General features: G+C 37.0%; 1 protein-coding gene and 1 long non-coding RNA gene across 4 annotated transcripts; both read right to left on the bottom strand.

The window, feature by feature from the left end:
- Nucleotides 1–137: 137 nt before the first annotated feature.
- Nucleotides 138–26,013, bottom strand: LOC111342413 (rho family-interacting cell polarization regulator 2). 3 transcript variants are annotated; one of them, XM_022949488.2, is made up of 31 exons: nucleotides 25,857–26,013; nucleotides 23,422–23,711; nucleotides 19,795–19,843; nucleotides 19,407–19,435; nucleotides 17,395–17,419; nucleotides 16,484–16,532; nucleotides 16,289–16,377; nucleotides 14,839–14,902; nucleotides 14,470–14,513; nucleotides 13,905–13,988; nucleotides 13,042–13,083; nucleotides 12,862–12,948; nucleotides 12,283–12,344; nucleotides 12,000–12,134; nucleotides 11,217–11,277; nucleotides 10,436–10,601; nucleotides 9,557–9,618; nucleotides 8,680–9,306; nucleotides 7,454–7,495; nucleotides 7,036–7,068; nucleotides 6,846–6,951; nucleotides 6,073–6,137; nucleotides 5,749–5,842; nucleotides 4,765–4,885; nucleotides 4,148–4,188; nucleotides 3,873–3,925; nucleotides 3,092–3,188; nucleotides 2,584–2,630; nucleotides 2,330–2,413; nucleotides 1,884–1,974; nucleotides 138–1,688 (listed from the first exon to the last, which is right to left on the bottom strand). In XM_022949488.2, exons 1-31 carry the CDS (start codon nucleotides 25,857–25,859, stop codon nucleotides 1,618–1,620), a joined length of 2,913 nt encoding a protein of 970 aa, XP_022805223.2. In that variant the 5' UTR covers nucleotides 25,860–26,013; the 3' UTR covers nucleotides 138–1,617. The 3 variants fall into 3 exon arrangements, with proteins under 3 accessions (XP_022805223.2, XP_088611343.1, XP_088611344.1); XM_088755217.1 differs by lacking the exon at nucleotides 25,857–26,013 and adding an exon at nucleotides 24,620–24,717; XM_088755218.1 differs by lacking the exons at nucleotides 138–1,688; nucleotides 1,884–1,974; nucleotides 2,330–2,413; ... (1 more) ...; nucleotides 3,092–3,188; nucleotides 25,857–26,013 and adding exons at nucleotides 3,272–3,292; nucleotides 24,620–24,726.
- Nucleotides 17,647–19,397, bottom strand: LOC148736285 (uncharacterized). Its single transcript, XR_015999342.1, has 2 exons — nucleotides 18,882–19,397; nucleotides 17,647–18,147 (listed from the first exon to the last, which is right to left on the bottom strand). It is a non-coding gene; the product is annotated as an uncharacterized LOC148736285 (long non-coding RNA).
- Nucleotides 26,014–27,033: the final 1,020 nt, after the last annotated feature.

Consider the following 27,033-nt stretch of genomic DNA (forward strand, 5'->3'; position numbering starts at 1 on the left):
AAAAAACAAGCGCGCAGAAACTAGTCTTTGTATTTTCTCACGTCAGCAACGTACATCCATGAGCAAATGGTAAACAATGAATCGACTAATCAGAGCGCGCGCTTGTTAGAATGAATCATGGAGTACGGAGACAACCATCGTTTTGAACAAAAGAACGATGAAATTTTATTTCATTTAACATCAGTTCCTCCCAGAGTCGGGGCATCACAATTTCAAGTTATATTAATTACAAACAAAAGTGATCTTTATATTGTAGACAATAATAATAATAGTGAACCATATAAATTTAAATACTCTCTAATGTAGAAACGTAAGCTTTTATCTTCATTCATTCAATGTTGAACCAAACGCATTTAATTTTCAGTTCCACCATATGAAACACTTTACCTTCTGCAGGTTTCATCATCTCAAGCAAGCATACACTCTTTTTCAATTATTTTGTGTAAAATATATAACCTATTATACAATTTAATGTTCCTTTATCGAAAAAGAATTTTTCATTTGATTATTCAAAATTTACCAATCAACATCAAGCGGAAAATGGCCGTGGCGGATGAAACTTTGGACGCCAGCGCTAACCTAGTATTCTAGCATGCTTTCGTCATTCCACTTCGCAGAAGTTTTACAGAATAACTTAATCAAGGTTTTTTTTTTTTTTTTAGATTTACAGTCTACTGACTTAATCTTGCACACTACATGTACTGCCGGATAAATTGCATTATAACAGTTTGAACTGAATTCCTATTCGGACCAATTCAAAATATCCATCGACGAATCACCTTGTTACCCGACACGTTAGATCATTTCAATATAGTATGTTGTTTCCCTCCTTGCTACTGATTAGCTGCTTGAACGAAAAACTCTCATAAAAAAAAAAAAAAAAAAAATTAGTTCCCAGCACTAGTATCAGTCATCTCAAACTGCAATTTCTTTTTTCCCGCAGAAGAGAAAAAATAGCCAACCTGTTAAACAACACTCGTGCAAAATTTTTTTGCGACACGCTAGTATAGAACTGTATTTTTCATGCTCAAAATCTCTCAGCTGAAATACTTCGGCCAATTATATATCAGAATATAGAACACTGCTTATAGTAACATCAAAACTAACTTGAGATCAAAGAAGAAAGTAATCTGGGCCGGGTTGTTCAAAGGCGGGTTAAGATAACCCAGGGTTACCGGGAAATTTAATTGCAGATCTGAAAGCTTTAAAATAAAATTCACTTTAATTCCATTTGTTTACAATTTGATGATTGAATGCTCTCAGAAGAATTGGGAAAATTATCTTAAAATGGCTTTTGAACAGAGAAATATAGAAACCTGGATTAAAATTTAACCCTGGGTTAGCGCTAATCGATCTTGAACAACTGGACCCTGGAGTACTCCGTGAGAGGTTACATTACGTCACTCAAAGATACGGAGACTTACTGACTTTGTAATACGCTTGCTGCGATTAAACGCCAAATTTTCCTTTCTACCTTACTTTCTCTGAAGGAAATAGAAAGGAACTCTAACTCCTTTCCACATTTCCATATCATAACAACACGGCTTCCAAGAAGACACAAAAACACCCTTCTATGTCTTCTGTCACGGGGTGCGTGGCTGAGTAAATACAACTGGTTTAGAACGTTAGTCCAGCTATTTCACTTGAAGACATGGCAGATTGTCTTAATGCATCTTCGCCTTCCTCTCCTGATCGAAATTAAGAAAAGAAAAGAAGTGAGGACCCATCTATTAGTATTCCCACAGCCATACTTTTAGTTCTAGCGAGGAAGCGCGAGAGGAGCGCGCGAGAGGAGCGCGCGAGAGCGACCCCAAAGCTGATCCTTCTGAACCACGTTTTCTACTTCCGTTTGTAAGAAGATACAATTAACTCAAAGAACATACCCAAGGATGAGAGAGCCTTCCGTGCAGCAAATTTTACAGATTGTACATCACATCTGCTAAGATACAACAGTTGGGGAACAGCATCTCTGGCCTGTAGGATACATGGAATATAAATCATTGTTATATACCTAGACTTTAACTCAACAAAACGAGCACTGTGATCGGTTGATTCTTGGTCACGTGCCCCTGATCAAATTCAAATGTATCCCGACCGGGATACAATTACGTAGTTGTTCCTCGTGCACCGAATAAAACAGCATGTTTTTGCCATATGAATGTTTCAGGGAAAGTCTAAATATATAACAAAGCATTTAATTTATGGTCCCTCGGAACTAGTTCGCTTTGTTTTCTCTCGGGACCCTAAATTAAGTGTATCTTGTAATTAATTTATGATAGAATATGATGATAAGGGCGAAGCAAGTAGTTCACAAACAAATGGTGTGTACCTGAAGCACTGTAAGAGCCACGCATGCTCCTTCCCGCAGTTTCTCCTCAGATTCCTCAAGCGCCTCGATACTTAAACTAATAGCCTAAGAAAAATAATACAATGGGAAGGCTGTCAGAATCCACGTATGTTCGATTTTTGTTTATGAACCATTGTTTGCTGACATAAAGAAACCTGGATTAATTGTCAAATGGGATGTCACTGATACAAAGCTTTCGCGAGGAGTGGCAAAATTAAGGTGTGGATTTGACTCACCTTTCTACGCAGGTCAGCATTCTTTTTCAAATGCGACAAATAAGACTCTGTTGAAAGCAAAAATGATAATCGTTTTCTAAATTGGTTTAACCAACTGCGTATCAGATTAAAATAAACCTTTAAAAATTCCTTTATGAGGATAGATTCCAGTAGAATTTGCCCCGTTCCCAACACAAGGCTCTATACGTTAGACCAAAGCATTGCCCCTCGTATTCTACTTGTGAAACAAATGTCCCCCACCGCACTGCTCTAAACTCTTCACACCCCAACATCCGTATACATATTCTCCATACTGCTTTCCATTCATTTTGTTCGTTATTGACAAGGAGAATTTGTTTAACAATCAAGAGCAGTTTTAGTTGGTGATCATTTCCTTTGTTCTCGTGGCTTTCATGTTTGATTTGGCAGTGGGTACTGTATGGTGAAGTGGGATGCAAGTCACTCGTGAGTGTTCGAGAACACAAAGATTTGATCATTTAGAAATCATTTTGATGATATATTGGCGTACCTGCGGCCTGGGCAACTAAAAAATCGTTGTCCAGCAAGAGACAGAGCACAGGACAAAAACAGGTTTTGGACAGTGGTATCTCCGTGTACTGCTTCAGCTATATAAAAAAAATAATAAATATATTAATAAACAGTTATACAAACCTAATGACTAAATCGCCTGACGGTTCAACTTCTTTTTGTTTTTCTCTGTAGCCTAAAACTAAAATGCATCGTATTCAGTTTTCCCTTCGTACGTAACAAATTTTGGCGCTCCGACTACACCAAAAATTTTTACTAAAAACTAATTTCTTCGACTTTTTCCTCAAGAAGCAAGGACCCTATACTTTCAAGAGTTAACAAAAGGGGGCTTCCTTGTGTTTGGGCGGTCATGGGGCCCGTTTCTCGACAGTCCTGGTAACTTAACGGGACTGTAAAGCAGTTCTGTTGTCAGTCAACCTGGGGATTTCAAAAGTTTTGAAAATGATACAATAAAACCATTGGCTAAAGAAACAAAAAGGACTGGTTTGGGTGCCAGAATCTGCTTTCCTATCCTTTAAATTTTGACTTAAAACGGGCCCGTTAAGTTACCGGGACTTTCGAGAAACGGACCTCTGGAGGTAATTGGCCATATTTTTTTCTGGCTTACTTTTGCGAGTGGACGAAAATTCAACTAAAGCATACTCCGCAAAAATTAAATCCCACAAAGTCTTCTCGAAGAATCTCCCTTAAACTTAATTACAAACATAATAAAGTGATATTCACATTCAATCAAAAAAAAACAAAATTATCTTTTCAGTTACCTGTGCAACAACAGCATCCTTTTCAGTGGAACGCAGGCGCTTACAGATCACAACTGAAAAGTAGCAACAGATTGCATGTTACTACCATAGAGTACAAATCTGTATGGCACGTGATTTTGAACTGATCACGTGCGGCACTCCTATCGCACGTGTAGAGCACGCACATAAAAATGAACGAAGTTAATTAATCCGTAATTTCCCTTGGGGCTATACGATGACACATAAAAGTAATGACATGGCTTTTAGATGACAACAAAAACAGAAGGTCCACGTACGTTCATAAGCCACCTCGTCGATGTACTTGGACAAGTTAGGCCTGCAAGATATCAAAATTTACCGACGTTTAGAGGAAGGACACAGTACTTGTACCTTCTTTGATTTGTAGCGCACGCTGATTCCTATTGTTCAACCTCAATATCAACGAGCTTCCGATTTCATTAGATTGAAAACTTTTCGGCGAAAAAAAAAGACAGCTTATTGACTCCTCCCTGAAATACACTCTCTCATGGATCCAAAATCATATATTTTTGGTTCAGGATGAAGGGAAATTATTTCAACGATTGCTTGCTTAAACAGCACAAAATCAGAAAGGAAAGAAGCACAAATGTTCATACTTTCAAACGTTTTGTGTTATATACCCGTGTATACCTGGATGACTCGTCACTGGGTAAATAATTCGAGTGAGGACAAATGCTTGGAGCAAGAACTACCTCTTAATTTTGAGCGGCGATTTTCATTGGACTTAAGTACAATAAATTTTGCCGTATTATTTGTTCTAGAACTTTTGCTTGCGGATAGAGGATAAAAAGCAAAATCAGACTAAGCTGTGGTTAAACGCGAGTATTCCGATTCACTATCAAAAGCGAACAAATAGAACTGCGAACAAACTGACCTCCACAAGTCCATGAAGTAATGCTCAAACTGAAACACGCTCACAAGCTCTTCCTCTTCGGGCTGAACATCAGTCAAATCAGGATCTTGATGGATAACACGTGCTACGATAACTGAAAAGACTGCAAGAAAACGCAGAAGAACCAAACGTCTGAATAAAGCCTAAACCCATAGCAAATTACACTGCGATGACAACTATTACGTCGAGAACGCCGTAAGACAAAAGCAAACAAACAAATAGATAGAAACCAAAACAAAACAAAGCAGATTGGTTACTGACTGAGAATATATGAAAATCATATGTGTGAATTGTAGTTTTAGGAAATGAATATGGAAGCAATTCTCGCAGCAATAAACACTACTTAAGTAGAAGTTAAAATAAAGCCTGAAGAAAAATTCAGGCCTGCAGGAGATTTGAACACCGTCCGTGACCTCTACGATACTGAGGCAATGCTCTACCAACTGAGCTAAGAAACAGACAGGTTAAAAAAACGTAAATCTGGCGAGCCTCGTCCACGTTCTCCAAATGGGGTCGAATTTGGCCATTCAATGTTGTTGTTTAATATAGGATGGTGAGGACACCCCTTTTGCACGACCATCTTCTCCTTTCACAACATTCGCGTTGGTATCACCTTCGTGCCTTTCGAAACTTTCCACCGACTGGAAGGTGTCAAAGTAGTCTCTTCGTAAGTGATGTTTCTTCTCGAAATGCTACGCAATACGCTCTACCCCTCCATGGCTCCCTCAGTTGACACCATATAACCACTTTACTGTCCTCGTAGCTGGCAATCGCAAAACAGCTCTTACTTTTCTGGCTAAGTCGCGTAATTTCTACTCGTCCAACAACAGCTCGTGTTTTATCGAGGATGCAAAACGCGTGGCACGTTACAAGACGAGAAGACGACTAAAGATACATAGGTTAACAACAGAAGATTTACAAATGGAGAAATAAAACCACATTTTCTAGTTCTACCGGTGTGCTCACCTATATCTACCACTCTGTTGTAACTCTGAGTTATTTGTTTCTTGTAGGTGTCTTCAAACCCGCTCACAAGCTGACCCGCCGTAGTAAACAAGAGCTTCAAAAGACAAAAAAAGCAATCAATTCAGTCTAATCGATGAATCACGTATTAGTATTAAGCTTTTTCATGGGATTATATACCGGCTTCTTGTAACAGAGAGACCTCTGCTTCTCGAAGGAAAGGCTGACAGGCCAGACGCCTCCACGAAGTGCAAGTAAAACGGCTTCCGGTAACACAGCATCACTTGTAACTCAGTGATTGAAAGTTACAAACAATAAGGCACTTACCGAGCCTTGGCACGTTTTCTCCCAAAGAGAGGACAACGCGGGGTTTGTTGCCAAACGTGGGTTGCCTGTAAGAGAAAACATCACTGTAAAGAGAACTTCAAAAGTTAACGCGCGCTTCCGAAGTTACAGACTATAGACCCGGGTTTTGTGGTATAAAAGGACTAAGAGTACCCCTACTCCCTCCTCCCTCCTTACATCAAAATATACATCTTCACACTGTTATCTATACATTTCCTAAGGACCTGACAAGGAGAACTTGTTCAACAATCAAGATTTTCTTTAGTTAGTGATCATTTCCTTTATTCTCGTGACCTTACTGTTTGATTCAGGGCTGATATTGTAGGGAGAAATTAGACGCTAATCACTCTTAGGGGTCAAAGCGTTAATCTCCGTAACAATTTCTATGAACCATTCCTACTCATTCATACTCCTGCATGGAAAGAAGCACTGTCAGAAAGTTTCGTGTCAACCCAAGAAAACCTCACAGGTGGCCCGGCTTCTAACCCTGAATGGCTCATTGAGCAGTGCTTTACCTCCCAGAGCACTTTACCTCCCAGAGCTTCTATCGAAGAGAGAGTATAAACGGGTGGTTGCAAATCCTCAGGGGAAGCTGACAAAATGCCGAGGTAACCTTCAATGCCCTGTCATCCATCATCTAGGGGGAGTAATTGTACATACAGTCGCTTCAAGCAACAGAAACCTGGGATAAGCTCGGGATGTTACATGCCACTTGACCTCACATACTTCTAGGCCTGTTTCTATATTTAACTCACTTGTTGACAGAGCCATTTCACTGACTGGGTCGGGTGATAAAATGAACGTGAAGAGTCTGTTCAGAACTTCCTTCTGTTGTCGAAGTTTAGAGAGAGCTTGCATTTCCTAGAGCGAGATAATATAACATTTCGGTGACCAAAAACAATCACACAAACAATAAAAATATACTTTAAAAACCATGACACCAACCTTGTATTTCATGGGCCCAAATGAACCAAGATGCTGGGAAAAAATTTATCAGCGTTAGCACGAAGCAGAAAAGATAACTTAGTTTCAAGCCAAAGACTAAAAGTTAAAAGGAACAACAGATGCATTTTAGCGAATCATAATCAAGATGCGGACTTTTCAGCCGATAAAGTTCAAACGTGAACCCCACCCACGCACGCACCCACACACGCACGCATTCAACCACCAACTAGTTTAATTTCAAACAAAGTTCCCATCCAAAACCCGGCATTTCCTTCGGGGTTCAATTTTTTAGCCTAAAATTCAGTTTGAACTCTTTTAACATCAGTGAGAAAAGGACAAATGCTACGTTTTGGTGTCTATCAGCTTTCTAAGGGTGAGTCATTGTAGAATCTCAATTTGAAACAACTCTTTCTCTCACCACAGAGACTTCTTCACAAAATTGTAAGTGACAAAGGAGGACCTTAAAAGCAAAAGACAAAAATATAAATAATTATGAATCAATTAAAATGAAGAGAAAAATAGGGAGTATATAAATTATTCAAGGAAGTGTCAATGTAGCAAGGCAGTTATTCGAAATTACGTAAAACGCATAAATATCTTCTTCCAGCCATGAATATTCCCACTTCCTGACGCTTTCGTTCAATCCACTTCGCATTATGTTACAATATTTGCCTATCAATATCCTTAAGTGTCATTCGAATTTTGTCGATGGTACAAACTGATTACCACAATAGTTTTAATGCGTTACGCCGTGGTCTGTACAAGTGAAAAGAAAAAAAAAAGCAGAGAAAAGAAACGTTGTCTATAAACACCGTCACTTGAATTCCTTTCCAGTCTCCTTAATCCTTCCACTCACAGGATTTCATTAGTAATTTTCCTTACTAACCGCCCCCCGGGTAGCTCAATTGGTTAGAGCGCCGGATTGTGTTGTGCGGGAGGTCGAGGGTTCGAGCCCCGGCCGGACCAATACTCGTGGTCTTAAAATAACTGAGGAGAATTTGCTACCTCTCTATAATATCAAAGAAATGGATAAATATTCTAGTCTTCTCGGATAAGGACGAATAAACCGTAGGCCCCGTCTCCTGCAGGGTTAGGGGTAGGAGACGTTAATTTCCCACGCACGAGATTACTGTGTGGTGGATGTCCTCCCCTGGGGTGGGATGGGTGGGTGTGACAGGGCCCCATTTAAACCAGCCTTAGCTGAACTGGGCTAACCTGTATAAATATTCGTAAATCCATACATACATACATACATACATACGTACGTACGTACGTACGTACGTACGTACGTACATACATACATACATACATACATTACTGTCTGCCATACAATTCTTATGGTGTTAGTTTGGAGAATTTGATATTGTATCATGTAATAACCCTCGTATTGTTATTTTTCCTTCTTCTCGTCACTTGTCTGCTTGATGTTTGATTGCTAATTGTGATGAGAAAATTCTCTCTTGGTTACTAATGAGAGTTAGGGGGTTAAATATCCTAGTTCAGTTTCTTGTTGGTTTTAAAATTCATCTATTTGTTTTCCTTTGTCACTGAACTGATGTTTTGTAGTCTTCTTGAAGCGGAAGACTATAAATCTCCAGAAGTGACCCTTCAACTGTGAGTGGCAAAACTACTTCAAACAGTTACCTTGTCCAAAACTTTGCTACCAACTGTAGCTTCGTGGCCATATGAGGAGGACAGATTAGGACTTGTCGCCCGTGATGACCGAGTCCTGAGGCTGCTGTGTTGAGGACTCCCCTCCATCAGTTCCGTTGCTACTTCAAACCGTTTCCTGGGGGAACTGGCGTTGGATGAAACGCCACCCAACTCAGCTTCATCCAAACCCGCCGATTTCTCCACAGGCTGACCAAACGAAGACGGCGACGAAAAGATATCAGAAATACAACTTGGAGAGTCATTCAAAGAGTTCCTATCGGCGTTTTCTTCAACTTCAAGATGTTCGCTTTGTGATCCACTGTCTTCGATTCCATTTATTACTCCGTTGCCATGATTTGTGTCCCCGTAATTTTCAGCAGTTTTCCCAGAAGTCATAAAGTCCACAATGTAACCAGCATCAGACGAACCCTCCCCCACACAGTCTTTGTTATAGTCGTCAGTGCTATTATAACCAGTATCTTGACATCCGCTTCCCCCACTACCGGTACTGCGGGGCGTGCTTTCTCTCTCGTCCGCTGCATCCTGCTCTAAGAAGTCAAAGCTCTCTAGCGCACTTTCCACAGAAAGAGACATGGAAGATCTTAATAAGGAACATTTCTAGGGACAAAATAAACAAAGATTTCTTTAGCACAATTGCTTCAGGTTAGGACTACGTAATCAGTTTCAGGGCTTCTAAGATTTACATCTCTTTCAGAGATCTCCTTGAGAGTTACGAAGGTTTGTTGACCCTCGATACTGAGATGTAATTTCGACAAACGTTCGAGTTATTTATAAACAACTCGTCCAGTTTCGCTGAAATAAGTTTTAAATAAATACTCCCATTATTTACGATTCAGTGATTTCATACCTTGACGAGTTCTTCTAGTTTTTCAAGAAGCGTGATCACGCCATCAAGCTCAGGAAATTGATCTATAAAGGAAAAAAAAGGTCATGTAATAAGCTATCTTTGGTTGTGCGATGGGACTTCTACCAAAAAGAGTTGAAAAAGATGAGTTAAGATTTCACTTCATCTCCCGTAGGAAGTTTACAGATGCTGTAACCTTCCATTTCGCCTTCTAGACCCTACTCTCCTAGCATGCGTTTCAACCGTAGACGACGGCATCTTAGTAACATCTTGGATACCTACATTGTGTCATCAATTGTAGGATCACGGACACTTATCATTCTTTGACAATTCCAATAAATAAAGTACTGGCCATACTGCAAGGGAGTCCAGATTGAAGTCCAGATTGAAATTACCGTGTTAAGTGTTTACCTCCATCCAAGGGGAAACCTTGGAAATACACGTTGATTGGGCTTTTCTCGGAGAGATAGATCATTTAAACAAAAGTACCAGGGATGCTTTCCTTGTGTTCTTTGAGAGAAGTCTTCCATGATTAGAGGTGAATCAAGAAAGAGGAAATAACAAAAAGTAATTCTACTGAAAAGACGTCGCTTAGAGAGTTTTTCGATTGAGTGTCGAAAAACTAAAACCAAAGCAATTACAACAGTCAATCAAAGCAAGGAAAATCTCAACAAGAGCCAATGAAAACTCGAAGTAAATCAAAGCTAACTGCCCAAAGCGCGGGAAAACGCGGCTGACCAAGTTGTCGTGGTGATTTTAGTTTTGCATCTGATTGGTTGAGAGAGTGGCGTGGGTTTTCTGGACCAATCACAGAGCAAATTAAGACCAATGCATTCCCAGATTCTTTTCGACACTAAATTGAAAATTGAACTAAGGACAAACCTTTGTTTGTCTGCAAAGTGGGAATAAGATGCTGCAAGGCACTATCCAAGGATGTTGCATGACGGAACTCCTGAGGTTCTTCTGGAACAATTCCATTCAAGTCGTCTTCAGGTAGATTTGCAGCAACCAACTCGGGTGAATCTTTCAAGTCTTCAACAACTACCTCCTATGGTCAAAAATCAGATTGCAATTAGACTATTCAAAATACAAACAGCCTCCTTTCATCAACAGAAACCAGTCTGCCACTGGCTCACATTCAGCATTCAGTTATTTTCATTAAGACAAACAACCACCTTTCTAAGACGTAACCTTTCAGGCGGTCACGAAGTATTCATCGTAATACACAATATTAACATACGAGGAATCTAGTTATAGTCTCCATATTGTTCTGCGACCTTTTGATTCTTTTCATACATCTTTCTGACAGGAGTAAGAACTTGCTCGTTTGTGATTTCCCTTGCTGCGTATTGACTTTGTATTTTTCAAACTATTTTAAGGTCTTTGAGGTGTGTTCCACTTCTGACATCAGAGTTTAGTCATTTTAAGGGAAGATAACGCTTTACAATGAATAAATTACTATCCAGCACATAGGTGTTGGCAAAACGTACCACGCTTTCCACCGGATAAAGCTCTATCCAGCGGACAATGCTCTCTATATAACCCTTGAACAACTGATACCAGGTCATCAGTGAAATCATTTTCATTGGTAAATCTCTTTCATGTGTTTTTAATAAGGAACTTTGAGAGTATAACTACTTGTTGTATCAAGCACAACACCTACCTCATCTACAAATAAAGGCTTCTCTTCATTTCCTTCAACATTGTATTCCACTTCACTAAAGCTAATTATAAAAGAACGAAAAAGATCGTTGTGGTTGTAATTCGTATATCATCTATATCTGTAGACCATCTTTCTAGGATGCATCATTCTAAAGACATTACTGAAGCCAAACCCCTCTCCCGACGCAGCCCATCACATAATAATAATAACACCTTTATTTAGACACGATAATGTTTAAAGCTGAACAGCTTGTGGGGTCGTGTGTAAATCTAAATAAACTCTAAATTAAATGAATTCAAATGATGATGATTTTTGAGGAGAGGGGAAAACCGAAGTACCCGGAGAAAAACCTCTCGGAGCAGAGTAGAGAACCAACAAACTCAATCCACTTATGACGCCGGGTCCGGGAATCGAACGCGGGACACGTTGGTGGAAGGCGAGCACTCTGACCCCTACGCCAACCCTGCTCCCCAATGAGTCAACAGAAATATCTCAGTTGATGCTGAATCTCATTAGAGTTGTTAGCGTTCATTTTTTTTTTTTTTTTTGGTCCTCGCTCACCCCTTGGTTCAAATTTCTTTCTATCCCCAACCTTCCAATGCTGTAAAAATCATATGTGGAAGCTATAATTTTCAAGAAGGAAATACGGTGCAGTCCCTCGCCAAAATCACGCCCCGTTCTGAAGGCTACTATTGATACCATCGAAGCTTGCAATTAAGCAATTAATCGATTGTGCTGATGAAGATGATAGAATGTTTGACAAAAACCATTTAATTGATTTACCCCTTTTGTTTTGTAGGGCTGTACGTTAAATCTGTTGAAGGTGTTGTACACTCTGAAGGCTGAATAAAGATAACTTCTGATAACAGACTGTGTCGCTTGGAACGTAATGTATTCTCCTCTTTCCCAGAAAAAGGTCTGAAATGAACATCCAAAAAAAATTAATAATGTTGACACTGAAATACTAACGAAGAGCAGACAAGTAGGGTATGTCACCAGAGTACATCAAAAGGTTTACACAAACACAGAGACATTAGAGATTGGCTGCCAATAATTATTTGCATACCTCCATTCCACTGTCAATTTGAGTTTCATGGAGCCTGTGCTGTTAAGAGGTACAGACATGATCTAAAATATAAAGATCAGAAAATTTCATTTTCTTAAAATTACATGCTGATCAATCGGGAGAGGGGGAATGAATATATTGAGCCGAAATTATGTGCAAAATTCTATGCCATAAGTTATATTTAGGAGTAATATAACTAATGGCATGGCTTCTGACCATGTGGATAGAGGGATTAATTTTTTTTTTAATCTGCCATCATACTGAAAATGCTCAGAAATCAAATTTTTGACACACCATTTTGCTTCTTCAGCTGCTCAAACCAGCCAATCAGTGCACTTGATTAAGTACTATTGACCCATATGATATATACTGATGCCACATGCAATCAGTGGTAGGCTCTTTTTTTTCTCATGTTTCTTAAAATTCTCCAAAACTTTAATGTTTTTTGCACTCTTTTCAAAACCTTCCTTGTGTATGCTGTTTTACATCTGCAATGCATCTTTCAGCTTTATTACATGGTAGCAAAACTTTTCATAACAAAAACAGTAGCATAGGGATAGTATAGTAGCTGTTCCATACCTGTGGTCTGGCTTTTATGTAATTTCTTGATCTCAAATGGATATTTCCAATTTGAACATTTGCTTGGATTTTTTTCATTTCAATGACCTGTCAAATATTATGAAAAAAGTCAACTACAGCGGGTAATAAGTTTGATCCATGTTAGTTAACCACAATAGCTATAATCTTGAATTCCCTTACCCTGACAGAAAATTCATCTGTAATTGATGGTCTCAATGTGAACTGTTGCAAGAAAAAAAAAAACATAGCAATGATAGATCATATACATCTTGTAGTCTGAATATGCCTATAGCTTAGAAAATACATGATTGAAACCTTTGTGCATGTACTTCCTTGTTAGGCACATGTTAATGTAGGTTAAGTCTGTAGTCAAGGTAAGAGGCCTTTAAATCTCACCAGAGCTTATCCCATGCTACTTCCCATAATGATCACAAATAATTATCCTGATGGTAAAACAAACATCACTTTACACATTCTCAATAAACATTTTGCCCACTCAGGCAAAAACACATTCAAAAACTCAATTCCGTTGCCCATCTCGAAGAACTTTGCTGCTTTGCATGCCATTTCCTGCTTTACATGCTTTACTGCAATTGCTATTTCTCCTGATCGTCCGAGTTTGTTGCAATATATTGCGATATATTGTTTCTCCTATGCTAATTAGACATTTTTATTGTACTATTTTTTAACTTCATTTTAAATGTTAAATTCAACTAATTACTGTATGTATGTATTTTTTGAATTCTAATGTATATATTTTTGTTCTGTATTACAGAGGGCCATGTGTTAGAAAACTCTTTAATGGGTTAATCATGTATTTACCTTCTTGAAATAAAGAACATTGCATTGCATTGCGTTGCATTGCATTGCATTGCGTTGCATTGTATTGTATTGTATTGTATAGGCGCACTTGGTTGATGTGTACCAGATAGTTTCAGGCAACTCAACTTCAGATCAAAAACATACTCAGGTTCTGGTTTCATTATACTAAATTTCAAATACAATACTAAATTCAATACTAAATTTCAAATACAAAACCTTACCTCATTATCTATCCATTTTTGTCCTTCTCTTTCTACTTTACATCTTGACTTCCATTTAAAATTACTCCCATGTCTAATATGTATCTATAAATGAATAAATTAATCATTCAATATGGCTTCAACCTTTTTATACCCTGGAGTGACTTGAGAAAAACTCCTTACAATAATTATGATTACATGGGAAATGAAAAGCAAAATCAGGGGTTATACATAGGATATCACATGGCTGCATCAGTAGAGAGACAAAATATCTCTTCAAGTGTTTAAAAATATTTTACGAGTGAGTGAAGCAAATGAGTGAAATGTTTTTTGACACCGAAATTTTGTATCTCCAAGCAGCCTTGTACTATTCTATTTATTATATAAACACCAATGAAAAACCAAACCATTTCACGTTTGCTGTGCCAGACATGATTCATTATGTAACCATAGTAACAGCTGGGTTTTTTTTATGTGTGAAGAAAATGTTATTCCCATTTCTGTGCCAAAGCACACCTGGAATTTTATAAGCATCCATTAAAGTGTTTAATTCAAGAGTGCTATAAGTTAATATTTTGGTACATACATCATATACATCACCACTGCATAGCCTTCCAAATGCTTGAAGAGCTGGAAGAAAGAAATCAAACACCATAACCCTTTAACTTCCATCAGTGGCCAAGACATCTAATTTCTCCATACCATATCAATACAATATCAAGCAGACAAGGGATGAGAATAAAGAAAAATATCAATTACAGGATTACCAGTTGATCCAATACCAAACTCTCCGAACTAATATGATAAGAATCAGTGCATGGCAGACAGTAAGGAGAATTCAGACACTGGTCACTTTGAGTTCTGTTTGTACAAAATGTGATGACAAAAATGGTAAAGAAATGGTATTATATCTAATTATAAAATAATAGTTCTTAGAAAGTCATTGCTTACTCACCATTTAAATGAAATCTGAAAACACCAAGTTTAGTTTCAAGTTCCTCTTCAATAGCACACATTTTCTGTAACAGAAAATAATAATGAACTTGCCACATAAGCTCACAAAGTCAAACAAATTATCAAATTCACAGCAATTCAATTTTAAAAACATACTCTATGCAACTATAACCAGTAAACCCTGGTATGGAGCTATACAAGTTAATCTAAATTAGACCACACAAAGAACTTGACCCCATTTATATCTAAGGTCTGGTTTTCATTACAGAATCATGCCCATTGAAAAACGTCGCCTGGGAAAAGTGGGGTATCCATGATGCTTTGCAGGCAGAATGAGGTTGCAAAAGCTTACCGCCGGCTTCGGTCTCTTAAGATCTGAATTGACGATTTCCCAAACGGGAGTTGTACAATTTCGCTTTGCATCTGTTCAGAGACAATGGAGATACAATTGAAGCAATTAGTATTGTTTGAAGGTGATGAAACGAAGTGTTGTTATGGTAAAGCTGAGTTGGAACTGAGCGTGTACATATGTGGAGTGGGAATTTACAACGTACAATTAAGCTTCTCGAAAAGTAAATAGACTTTTGCGATGTGTTAAGTGAAACTATTACAGCAATAACGGGCTAAAAAGGAATATTTCTGTAATGTTATTTTGCTTTCATGGCGAAATTGATGGTCGAACCTCGTAAATCTGCCGCATTTCCATCTTAACGTATTTATTCGTCTATGAGCCGAACTCAGCTATAAGCCGGGACCCTAAACTTCGGTCTGTTTTAATTGGGTTCTTAAAACATGTGAACTGAAAATACTCGGCTATAAGCCGAGACCATATTCAGAGGATTCTTCTCTCGAAAAAACTAAAATGAACGCAGATGTTTTGAAACAGAAAAGTGTTTCAGTGCAGTATTGCCATCGAAAACAATTCTGAGATAACCAGAGAGTACGTCATCAGTAAGTCTATGGTCCAAGATTTTGGTAAAGTTCTATGAAAGAATTGCTCGGCTTGAATAAATAATTTTACATGTGATCGATTTTTATACAATATTGCCTAATCAAGATTACGGCTATTCTTCTTCAATGAATAGCACTCTGTTTCGGTTATCTGAGCAAGAAAAAATACTTTCGAACACAGCGTACACGAGGGATTACATGATTGACAGTCAGATTTGACAGGCCTACAGGAAGTTACGCATGCTTTCTTTCTCTTTTCTAGCTTATTTGCATTTTCCCATGCGACATTTTTCAATGGGCGCAATTCCGTAATGGAAACTTTGTAAATAGAATGGTACATGTCAGTCAGGGCTCAACACAAATGGTAGCCAACTATCCACAGACTTAGCTAGTAAACAAACTGAAATTGTTGTAACATCTAAGTTGTCACTAGAGTTGGCTACTAAGTTGAAAAGTTAGTGTTGAGCCTGAACAGTGAGCAATTCTTATGTCCAACATACCTCTGTACAAGCATTTATGCTGCCTCTGCACTTGTCCTGACCTCCTTTGGATCCCTGGGATGTCAGGGCATGCAGCAAATTACGCGAACCTGAAAATAAATTTGACATGGACTCAACAAATTGTTCTCAAACTCATCCATTATTCATAGTGTGTTCATTCAACAAAGTATGCCCTAAACAAAAAAGGTGCCATACCTTCTCTCATCTTCTCTTCATAAAGGTAGAGTTGAAAAATCTCATCAATCTAAAAAAAGTACTTCATAATTAATAAATAAAAAATATTCAAATTGCAGTTGTGGAAAATGTTGCCTATCTATCAAGCAAAGTTGCAACAGAAGCAAAGTGCACTCAGTGGCAAGCAAAGAAACAAATCAACAAACAAAAAAAGTTTTACACCTTTGGAAGGCAATTCATAAATTCAGTTTAGGATGGAGTGTAGGAGATGAAAATTTAAACAGAGACATCAAAAACTGCTTTGAAAATGTCATAGTAGGAACAAAAACCTTCAGGTTGAATTGATCTTCAAACTCGTACCCGGCAAATATAATTATTACCTCATAAAAAAAAAAACAAAACAAAAAAAACTAATATCTCTCTAACCTAGAATTACTTCAAACCACCACAACTAACAAATTCATAAGCCTTCTGACCATTCATCAGCTTCAAACTGAATCTTGCCCTTTTAATAAACTCTCAGAAGCAATTGAGCCGTAACTTCTCTCTATAATATCTATACATTATTCAGTAAACAGGGAACGAGAATACTCAAACTCATCAGTTAAAAGTTGTTATCTTGACCTAACACCAAATTATTACAACTGAATCTTGCCCTTTAACTCCCAGAAGCAATTGAGATGTAACTTCTCTCTATAATATCTATACATTATCCAGTAAACAGGGAACGAGAATACTCAAACTCATCGGTTAGAAGTTGTTATTTTGATCTAACACCAAATTATCACAACTAATCTGCAAGGAAATGTGTAGCAGCTAGGGAGTAGAACTTACAATCAGATCCTGGGAGTAAAAGGTAAATGATCAAATAACACACTGACTGCAATTAGTTTGGTGATAAAGAATCATCCATTTCCCTTAAAAACATTTACCTGCTCTATCCTTGACTCTATTAACCTAACATGAAAGGGAAAATAATCCACATTTAATTCTTAAAATTGGAAACAACCTTTAAAAATCAATCTTTTGTAATAATAGCCAATTGTTCAAAACATAATTATATCACTGAATCCTGATCCATGCTAAAAGAATCCCATCAGAGTTCCTAAATTATTAAAATAGTTACTCGATCACTTTCAAAACAGAAATCAGTTTTCTTCTTTCTTTCTTTTCTTTTTTCTCCCTTCCGATTACCCAACAAACATAATAATTCCTTTCAAGTGTGAGAAAATAGCAAGTGTAATCATTTAACAAAATAGTTATGATTCCCATTTCATGTGATGCTTCTAAGCCTTCCTTAAGAGTCTCAATTCTAAAATTCGGGTATATGATGGTGGTTGATAATTTTATGGAAAATGGCTATTTTTATAATAATAATAATAATAATAATAATAATAAAGGTCTTTATTAAGAATTATTGTGCAAACAAACATGCAACATAACATGAATAGAATGAATAAGGAAAAGGAAAAGGTATTAATTACTATTGAAAAGACATCTATTAATAAAAACTGATTTAAAATGGCTTGTCTGAACCTTAGGTAAAATATAATTATGCGACCTTAAGTTCTCAACTGCCGTGTTCTCTGGGGAGGTAAGAGATCGCTCAACGCAGTGTTGGTGGAAGAGATCCTTTGCCCTAATTTCTTATCTCTATTATGATGGATATCCAAGATACTGTGCTGCTTTAAGGTCGGCACACACGAGGGGACTAGTCCCTGCGACTAGTCCCAGCAACCAGTTTCATGCGACTAGTCCCTTCGTGTGAACTACACATTTCTGTGGTCGCAGGGACCAAAATTTGGTCCCTGCGACCAGTCGCAGGGACTTGTCGCATGAAACAAATGTTTGTCCCTTCGTGTGAACTGTTTGTGCGACCAGTCCCTGTGACTGAACGGTAAATAAGCCAATCACGGGTCAGTATGATGCGTGACTTCCGGTATTTGTAAAACATTGCAGTTTCTAATGATGAATTTTCCCTGACTTCTAGATTTCTACAACTGAAGAACAAAAAACTATTTCTAGTTTTGTAAACATATACAGATGTCTTGGAGCCGTTTTGATGGAATTTCTACCCTATTTGACTGTGTATGTTAAAAATAAAATAAAAAAACAAAAACGGAACATGTAAAAGCATGAATAATCCGACTGAATAAGTGTAGTTCATTTGCGCTGATGTTTAATAGTGCTACAATGAAAAGTTACCAAATTTTAATTGTTTTCATGTAACACCCCAGACTAAGAAACATCTTTTGCCTCTTAATTTTCCTATGTTCTTGTGCAATTGAGTGCCCTCGTGTGAACACCTTAAGGGACTAGTCCCTGCTACCGGTCCCCTCGTGTAAACCCTTCAAAGACTTGTCGCCGGGACTAGTCGCACGGACTAGTCGCAGGGACTAGTCCCCTCATGTGTGCCAACCTTTAAGCAGTAATCCAGCTTATAACACCTGGCAAAGAGCTTATCAATTCTACCTAACTAATTATTTACTATAAAATGCGCACCCCCAGACCTCAATAGCATATGTAAAAACTGAAAGAATCAAACTTTGAAGTAAGTCCAAATTCTCAATAGAGTTGCCATAATATTTACATATTCTTAAAATATACAACCTACTGCTAGCCTTACTAAGTAGATAATCAATAGGAGTGTCCCAATTAACTGGCACTTGCTCAAAGGTAACACCCAATAGTTTCAGTTTTTCTTTCGATCCTCCCTATGATCTCGAGTGGTTCAGGAGGCATCTTGGAAGTCTTTCCTCGTAAAAGAAGTTCCTATGTTTTCATCAAGTTGACTTTCATGCAGTTCTTCTCAGACCATTCAATAAAGGATAGGACCTCTGTTTCGGATTCATCTAAGCCTACATTTGCCTCGATTGGTAAACTAATAGTTATACCATCAGCAAATTTTCAAACTTCACAACTTTAAAACAATACATTTACTCACTTAATTCTTTGCTCCACAATTCTTTTTCTCTGAAAAAGAAATACATTTACTGCTATCATTAACAGCATTAGTTTAATTTCAGTTCAAAGTGGGTATAGTTTTCAAAATTGCACATTAATTATTTTCCTTAGCTAGTTTAATATAACTAATGCCACAGACTTAATTATCCCATTCACATCAAAACTTTCAGATGTCTTTTAGCTGTCTTGATAAACACGGTTGAAAATTTTCTTCTTCATACATAGAATATTCAGTTTTGTACTTCTCTGTTTCTGATTTCCATCAGCTAGCTAAATCTGGTTTAACTAGTAAGAGTAAACATTTTGAAGGGACATTAAGCTACAATTTACTGATCTTAACCATTAGGGGTGACAGTAAGGTGACATACCTTGGGTTCTACACTGTTCAGAGCTTCCTCAAGGTGTCGTGCATATTCACTAAAAGACAAAATTAACATAATCATGAATTTAACATGTATATGAAATACTTTTAATACAGCTTACAATGGGGTATAATCAAATTTCACAATTTATGTTTTTTTTTAAAAAAACAAATATGCAGACAAACTGAGGTTGAAATGCAAAGTGTTGTCTGCTTATCCTGCAAACTCAGATGTCGCAAACATTTTTTTATTTCATCTACTAGACATCAGAGTATCACAAAATGTATAACCATCATAAATTTCCTGAACCCTCAAATTGCATCTCTTTTCAGTGTTAAAGAGATTTCAGTATACATACATATCAACCAATCATATTTAGTAAAATCATTCATATTAGGTAACACCTATAAAAAAAGGTCATGAAGAGAGAATATTTTGTTCTGATATTTCAGAAGACCAGGTTGGTTAGTCAATGCCAGTTATCCTAGATGAGTCATAATCACAATTACTAAGTGAGAAGCCAGGGATTTCATTAAAAGCTGGCAACTGGCGAATTCCGGGGCTACTCTCCACAACAGAGCTGGCTACTATGCGTGGCCATTTCAACTCCCAGTTTTTGCATGCTTTTTTAGAAAACATTCAATATATTCTAAAGGCAGTCATCAATAAAGGAGTTTTTAGCTGATATTTTGTCTCCCTTTTGGTTGTTGGGTGATTTTTGTAACAAGTTCTAACAATTCAATCAACAACATGATTGGTTCACTGTGCACCATGTTGAACAGACAGAAGAGAAAGACTCAGGTGACAAATCTGCCTCAATTACCTCGGAACTGTCTTCCACCCACTTATTTCCTAACATATGCCTACTTCCAAAATAAATGAAATCCCTGGATTCGACTTATTCACAACTTATTAGCCTTCTGTAAAATTATCTAAAGGGAAGGAAACATTTAGAGGAATACCCCTGTGATCTTGCCTACCCTTGCAAAACCAATTTCCAGCTTTCTGTTAATTTCTGGAGCTTTCTAGAAGTTTCTAGAAGATGACAGCTTTATTCCAGAATCCTATTTTAGCTTTTTTCTAGAAAATATTTCTCCAGTGTTTCCAAACCTGGAAATAGCTGGAATTCAATGAACATATTCGCTGCTCCTAGAAATTGACAGCTTTTTCCAATCTGTATTTCTTGCAGGAAACTGGAATAAGCCAGAAATAGTGAACAACTAATTTACATTTAGCAAAACTGAGAGAAATTGTCAGCTTAGTCAGTTTCATTTTAGTTTAAAGTCTCCATCACCTGATCACTCGTGGAAAGCTTTTCCTCGATTTTAAGCTCGTAATGGTTAACAAACGCTTGACTGAACATTATTTCTTTTGAACGATTATCACGAATTCATAACGACATTATTACGGTTTTGAAAACAGCCAAGTGTTGGATTACTTTGGTATCTTTCAAATTCATCTTTTTTTTTAAAACACTTTTCTAGCGATTCAAATATCGGAACAGCCACCCTCGAATGATTTACGCTATCAAGTACAGCCATCTTTTGATGAAGATAGTGCTTCAGTGTCTCAAAAAAGAGTTAGATCTGGATAAGTGATATCTCGACCATATGGGAAATATGCTGATTGCTCCGATCAGTTGCAGCTTCAAAAGTTTTGCTGAGAACCGCCATGTTACAGCATACGATCGCGTAAAGTAAAAGCTGTTATCACAGTGATCACCTGGTCAGTGGTGAAATTCGATTACATTTGGTAAACAAACATGGCGGATCGGTGGTTGCTTCGGCCGCTTGCCTCACAAAAAATGTGAAGTGTGTCCAGAGCATCCTTTACCTTGTAACGGAGGACTTTGTTACGGATATTTTTTATATGTTTTATATATATTTTTTTATATGATATGTTTTCGACCCAGGCCAGGATGTGATATTTATGACCGACTTTGAAGTGACCGCAGCTTTTTGATATGATCAAAGCAAAAGTTCTGCTAGATTTGAATTTGGAAGCGTCTATTCGTGCTTTGACATTCATTATCTCCACGTGTTTTACCGTGATCGTTCTTGGCGTGCATTTCACTCAAAGTCTGCTCTTGTTCAGCTGAGTTCTGTTTAGTTTTGATTTCTGAAAATGCCCAAGCTGAAGTACGTTGCTGTTGACTGGAGATCGTAGGGAGTGGAGGCACAGAGTTTCTCGAAGATCATCGTTCGTGATCCCTTCAATGTGAGAGAAGGAGGTGAATGTTCACAGCAAGGAACGGACATGTTCTTGCAGTATTTGGTGAGTTTATAAACCCAGTATTTCTCTCAAATACATCGATTTTCGATATAAAGTGCAACATATGTTTGGTTTCTTTTGAATTCCTTGGTTTGATCTTCACATCAATGCTCGTTAAAGCATAACTCTTAAGAATTTTGACTTCAAACAGGTTTTCGATCCACTTTGTCATCTGACTAATTTGACGGTTCTTTTTATTCTTAGCTTAATACTTTATGTCCATACTCTCTTGTTAGTGATTTTTTTTTTATGACAAAACTATAGTCAGACTTTAGCTGACAAGAAATGTTTCCACATTAGGTGGGCCCTAATAATGGCAGCATAGATCTTATTCAAATTACACCTTTGGAAGAAATGACTATCAAAAAGTGATATTTCACTAAAGAATGTTAAAATGCATAATATATTTTTAATATCTTTTTTTTTTCAATCTTGTTATGATTGGAAAATACAGTATACCGTATTACATCACATAACCGAAAGGTACAACAGATAAATCTTTACTTTTACTGGTTTAAATTCTGCAATTAAAACTCAGTTGTTAACATCACTGATTGAAATAAAGTTCCTTCAGCAAGAGTTTCTTAATTGTTTATAATTTTTGTTTTGCACTATACAGTTTCAAATATAACATGCTTTTTACTTAAACTGCTTTCATTTGCTTTTTTCTTTTTTACAGGTATTGTGTTCAGGAAAAGATTCCTTGCAGCTTTAAAGAATAAATGCTGAAAAATCTGGAATATGCTAGAAAAAGCTGGAAATCGATACATTACCTTAATCACTACTTCCTTGAAGGAGCATGCAAGAATTTCCTAGAAAATTCTAGAAATATACATTTTGCAATAAGCTGGAAAAGGCTGGAAAAAGCTGATTTTATGACCTAGTCTGTGATTTGTGGAATAAGCTGGCAAATTCTGGCCAATTTTATCCTAATTAGTAAGTTTCATTAACATTCTAGAATATTCTAGAATTTTCCAGAAAAGAAAACAGGTAAATTCTAGAAATTTCTGGAAATATTTTCTGTCATATTTCTAGAAAATTTCTAGAAATAACCAGAATATTCCAGTCTTATTTTGCAAGGGTAGCATTATAACTGGGTAGGTTTAACCTTTTTTTTAAAGATACATCCATTAAGATCTCCCAAACTTTAGAAATAGTGAACAGTCAATCTATGTTAAAAGTTCACACCCAACCTTTATACCTATAGTTACATTTGTTACTTAATTAAGCAGAACATTTTGCCAATAAGTTAAAGAGTCACCACATCTGCAGAGAACAACTGGAAATTTTTACCACTGACAATAAAAAAAATATATCATCATTAAATGAACTCAAAATGAACTCTCTCTAAATTGATCTCACCTGAGGGCTGACTGAAGTTTAGTAAACACACTCGTTGTCTGGGAAATCCTTGGACACTTCAAAGCTGGCTTAGGCCCAAAAATTCCGGAAGACTTGCGGCGAATCTGAGAATGTTTCCTCTCCAATTCTGCTGGACTTTGAAGTGGTGTAAGAGGCTTGACACGAGAGATTGCTGAGGCGCTAAAGGATTGAGACCTTGCAGCTGCACTTTCAAATGGGTGCCGCTCCATTCTAAGTGACTGTGAATTTCTGTTTGGCGTGGATTTGCTACTGGCACTGTTTTCTTTTCCCTTCAAGGAAAGAATTTCGGAAATTAAACTTCAAAAAACAAATTTGAATTCAAACTCTATTACAAAATATAGTTTACAACTGCATGCAGTAACAGGGTTTTTAATTGAAAAATGCTATGACTAGAAAATTAATAGTGTCAAATAAGCAACAGGCTATAGAATATTCTCAAAATCTGCACAAAAGATTGCTCAGACAATCAAAACTCATGCAGATCACTCTGCACAGCTAGCCAGTCAATTCGTCCATTGAAGCCTGATAACACCCTGCAGTGCTTTTTAGAAAAAACTTGTATAGCCTTTCAAACATCTCTTCTCTTCAACACATGATATATTTTTAACAGATTTATAATGTAAGTTGGCCACCACAGAGTTTGTAAATTGCTGAAGTTTTGAGAATTTAGCCCTTCAACAAATACACTGCTAATTCTGTGGTAAATCATAAAATGTGATCCACATCTACCAGTGACAATACAAACACTTTTGTTGAGAGACTGGGTTTAAAGAAAAAGGAACACATTAATCAATTTCACAAGGGAAAAAATTCAAATTTCAGGAATGTTATAAACAACAAGATGGACAATAGGAGAGATATTTCTTAATAATGCACAATCCAGTATTCCAATATTACTATCCAGTGATCAAAATAACAAAGGAGAAGTCTAAAATTAGATAAGTCTACAAACAGATACACTTTAGGTGAGAGTACACACTAAAAGCATTCTCAACCCAAGTAACAACAAAAAATCCTTATCGACAATAACTGACGGAATAACAGTATTTATCCAAACCTTGAAAAAATTTCAAACTGAGTTGGATACTGGTCACCTAAGTTCAGTTCTAGAAAACATCAGTTTCAGTTAACTAAAACTCGATAAATCTACGAATGAAAACACCAGTGAGTTACTTACAAAGCACATGTCTTCAATGAGTCATAAAACATGAAAATGTTTACACCAGTAGTGATGATAAATAATGTGCCAAGGTTAACAATAAATCTAACACCTCTTTTCTAGAGCACTGCCCACTCTCAAATGAGTACACCAACACTTGGTTCATTCAATATTGTCCAATAGTAGTGTGTGGAGATATAAATATAATACAGTGCAGTATTCTCAAGAATGTAAGCAAAATTATCAATTGAATCTTTAAATGTGAAGCAATAAATTGTATGTTGGAGGTTTGAAAGTGTTGAAGCAAATTTGACTCCAGGAGAATAATTTGCACAATCAAATGCATATAAAAGAATCATCTAATAGCTTAATTCCTCAATAACACCTTGAATGTACATAATTACTTGTCTTTATTGCTTTGTGAAACATCTTTCTTCTTAATTCTGATCAAAACAGACTAAAGAATAATGATGCACATTCTCAGCTCAATAAATGAAGACTTCACGCTGCGAAATTACATTTCGATGTAGAAGAGCACAAATATTTTGGAGCATTTCATATTTGTGATAAAAAAAACAATGATTGCACAATAAAAAGTCTCGTATTTCTGTTCTAAATACTTTACGACTGGAAAATGTAACATGAAACATGTTTTACTACAGATTACAACAACAATCCCATTACCATACAACATGGTAAAATGTTCTTGAATGTAACTAACAAAGACAGAATCTAAAGGGAACCTTTTTCGCATTACATATGATGGAAATTCAAGCTGCCCGCATTCTGAGTGGAAAAAGCTCTCATTACCAGGGCGAGGAATAAATTATTTTCATTATCATTTTATTCATTTACCATTTTAATTCCATATAAATGACGGATTGGTGTGAAAAACGAACAGCTTTAGAGTAAATAAACTCATTGCTAACCAAAAGAGACGAAAAATTAAAGTGTTTTTACGATTCTGTGCGGTCCATTTCGAGCGTTAAAAATAAATTATATCAAATTTCATTCTCCACCGTTAAAATTAAAAACAAGAACAAATCCCAAAGTCTTTCGGAGAATAAAAAATGGAAATCTAAACTCTGACAAGAAAACATTCCTTACTGATAATATATCCTTAAAATGTCGAACAAGCTCAAGAAAATTCAAACTAGTCGAGATGTCATTGCTGTTAGAAACTCTCTCTGGTGTACGCACAATATAAGCCACGAATTAGCGGCTCATCTATCTGTTCTACTGGTAGAATACTCACCATTTGGCCAGTTATAAGAAGCTTCTTTCATCGGTACAGTTTCCTCCTCGTCATCAGAGCCAAACGGTAAAGACTCTCCGGAAATGCGACCCCACTCACCTTGCTAAAACCTTCACTATTTACCTCCGCGGCTTCAAGATGGCGGAACGTCACGTGGTTACCTTCATTCATATAAGGAATGATGGTTAAAATATCCAATCAACATTCTCGCAAACAAAACATTTCCTGAGTAATTAAATTAACATAAATAAACATCCCGTACCGGCCGGAAGTCACGCAGAAGTCATCAAAGATCTGTTTTTAAATCTTCCACAAAAACTCCTTTTTTTAACAACCGCATCAACAGTAGGTTATTGGGAAATACCGTGCCGAAAAAGGCAGGCTATTTTGAGAACTTTGAGCTTTGGCGACTGAGAAATTCCCATAAATCTTTATATGACAAAAAATAGAGGCCATCTTTTTTTCTCGAAGCCCAATAGTTTGGCATCCAGCTGACGCTATTCAACGTATGATACACGAATTATACGCACGTCGACGGTCTTTATGGAATTCACCGTGTATAATTAACAATTACTCCACGAGCGCGTGTTGGATATGAGATGATGGATAGCCAACGAGGCGCGTAGCGCCGAGTTGGCTATAATCATCTCATATCCAACAAGCGAGAGTGGAATAATTGTTTTATTTAAAAAATGCCCCCAAGATATTAGACAAATCTTCTCGCCTTTATTTTGTGAGAAGAAACCGGATTTAACAATGTACAGAAATTAGGTTATGGTATATTGGCTCATATACCATAATGACTGAGCCAATAAAAAGTCTTGAATTGCATTATCCAATGGTCCAGTTTTTAATAAATTAAGTTATCAATCTATCTATCGACATATCTATATTTCTTTATCTATCTATCTTGAATTCTATGTATCTATCATCATTAACCCCCCTCTCACTGGAACGTGACTGAGTGCTGACAGGGCTTCAAAAGCGTGTCATGCAGGAAGTAAACTATATGCCCGACAATGTGTCACAGGACGTGATCTATTAAAATTTGGCAAGATTGTTATGGCGACAAAGCGATTGTGCGGCGACTGCGGTTAGCCTAGTTTTCTGTTCATCATCAATACCTAATTCGGTCTGTGAGCAATTCAACCACAGGAAAGACAACAAGGAAAAGTAA

Source organism: Stylophora pistillata, chromosome 3, assembly GCF_964205215.1.
Source record: "Stylophora pistillata chromosome 3, jaStyPist1.2, whole genome shotgun sequence".
In the NCBI taxonomy this organism is placed as follows: domain Eukaryota; kingdom Metazoa; phylum Cnidaria; class Anthozoa; order Scleractinia; family Pocilloporidae; genus Stylophora; species Stylophora pistillata.

What these genes read in the sequence shown, in the direction of transcription:
- LOC111342413 (XM_088755217.1), bottom strand. An exon ending in AACTAGAAGAACTCGTCAAG is followed by an intron (nt 9,307 to 9,556) that starts GTATGAAATCAC and finishes TTTTGTCCCTAG; the next exon opens with AAATGTTCCTTATTAAGATC. An exon ending in AGAAAACGTGCCAAGGCTCG is followed by an intron (nt 5,843 to 6,072) that starts GTAAGTGCCTTA and finishes TGTCTTTTGAAG; the next exon opens with CTCTTGTTTACTACGGCGGG.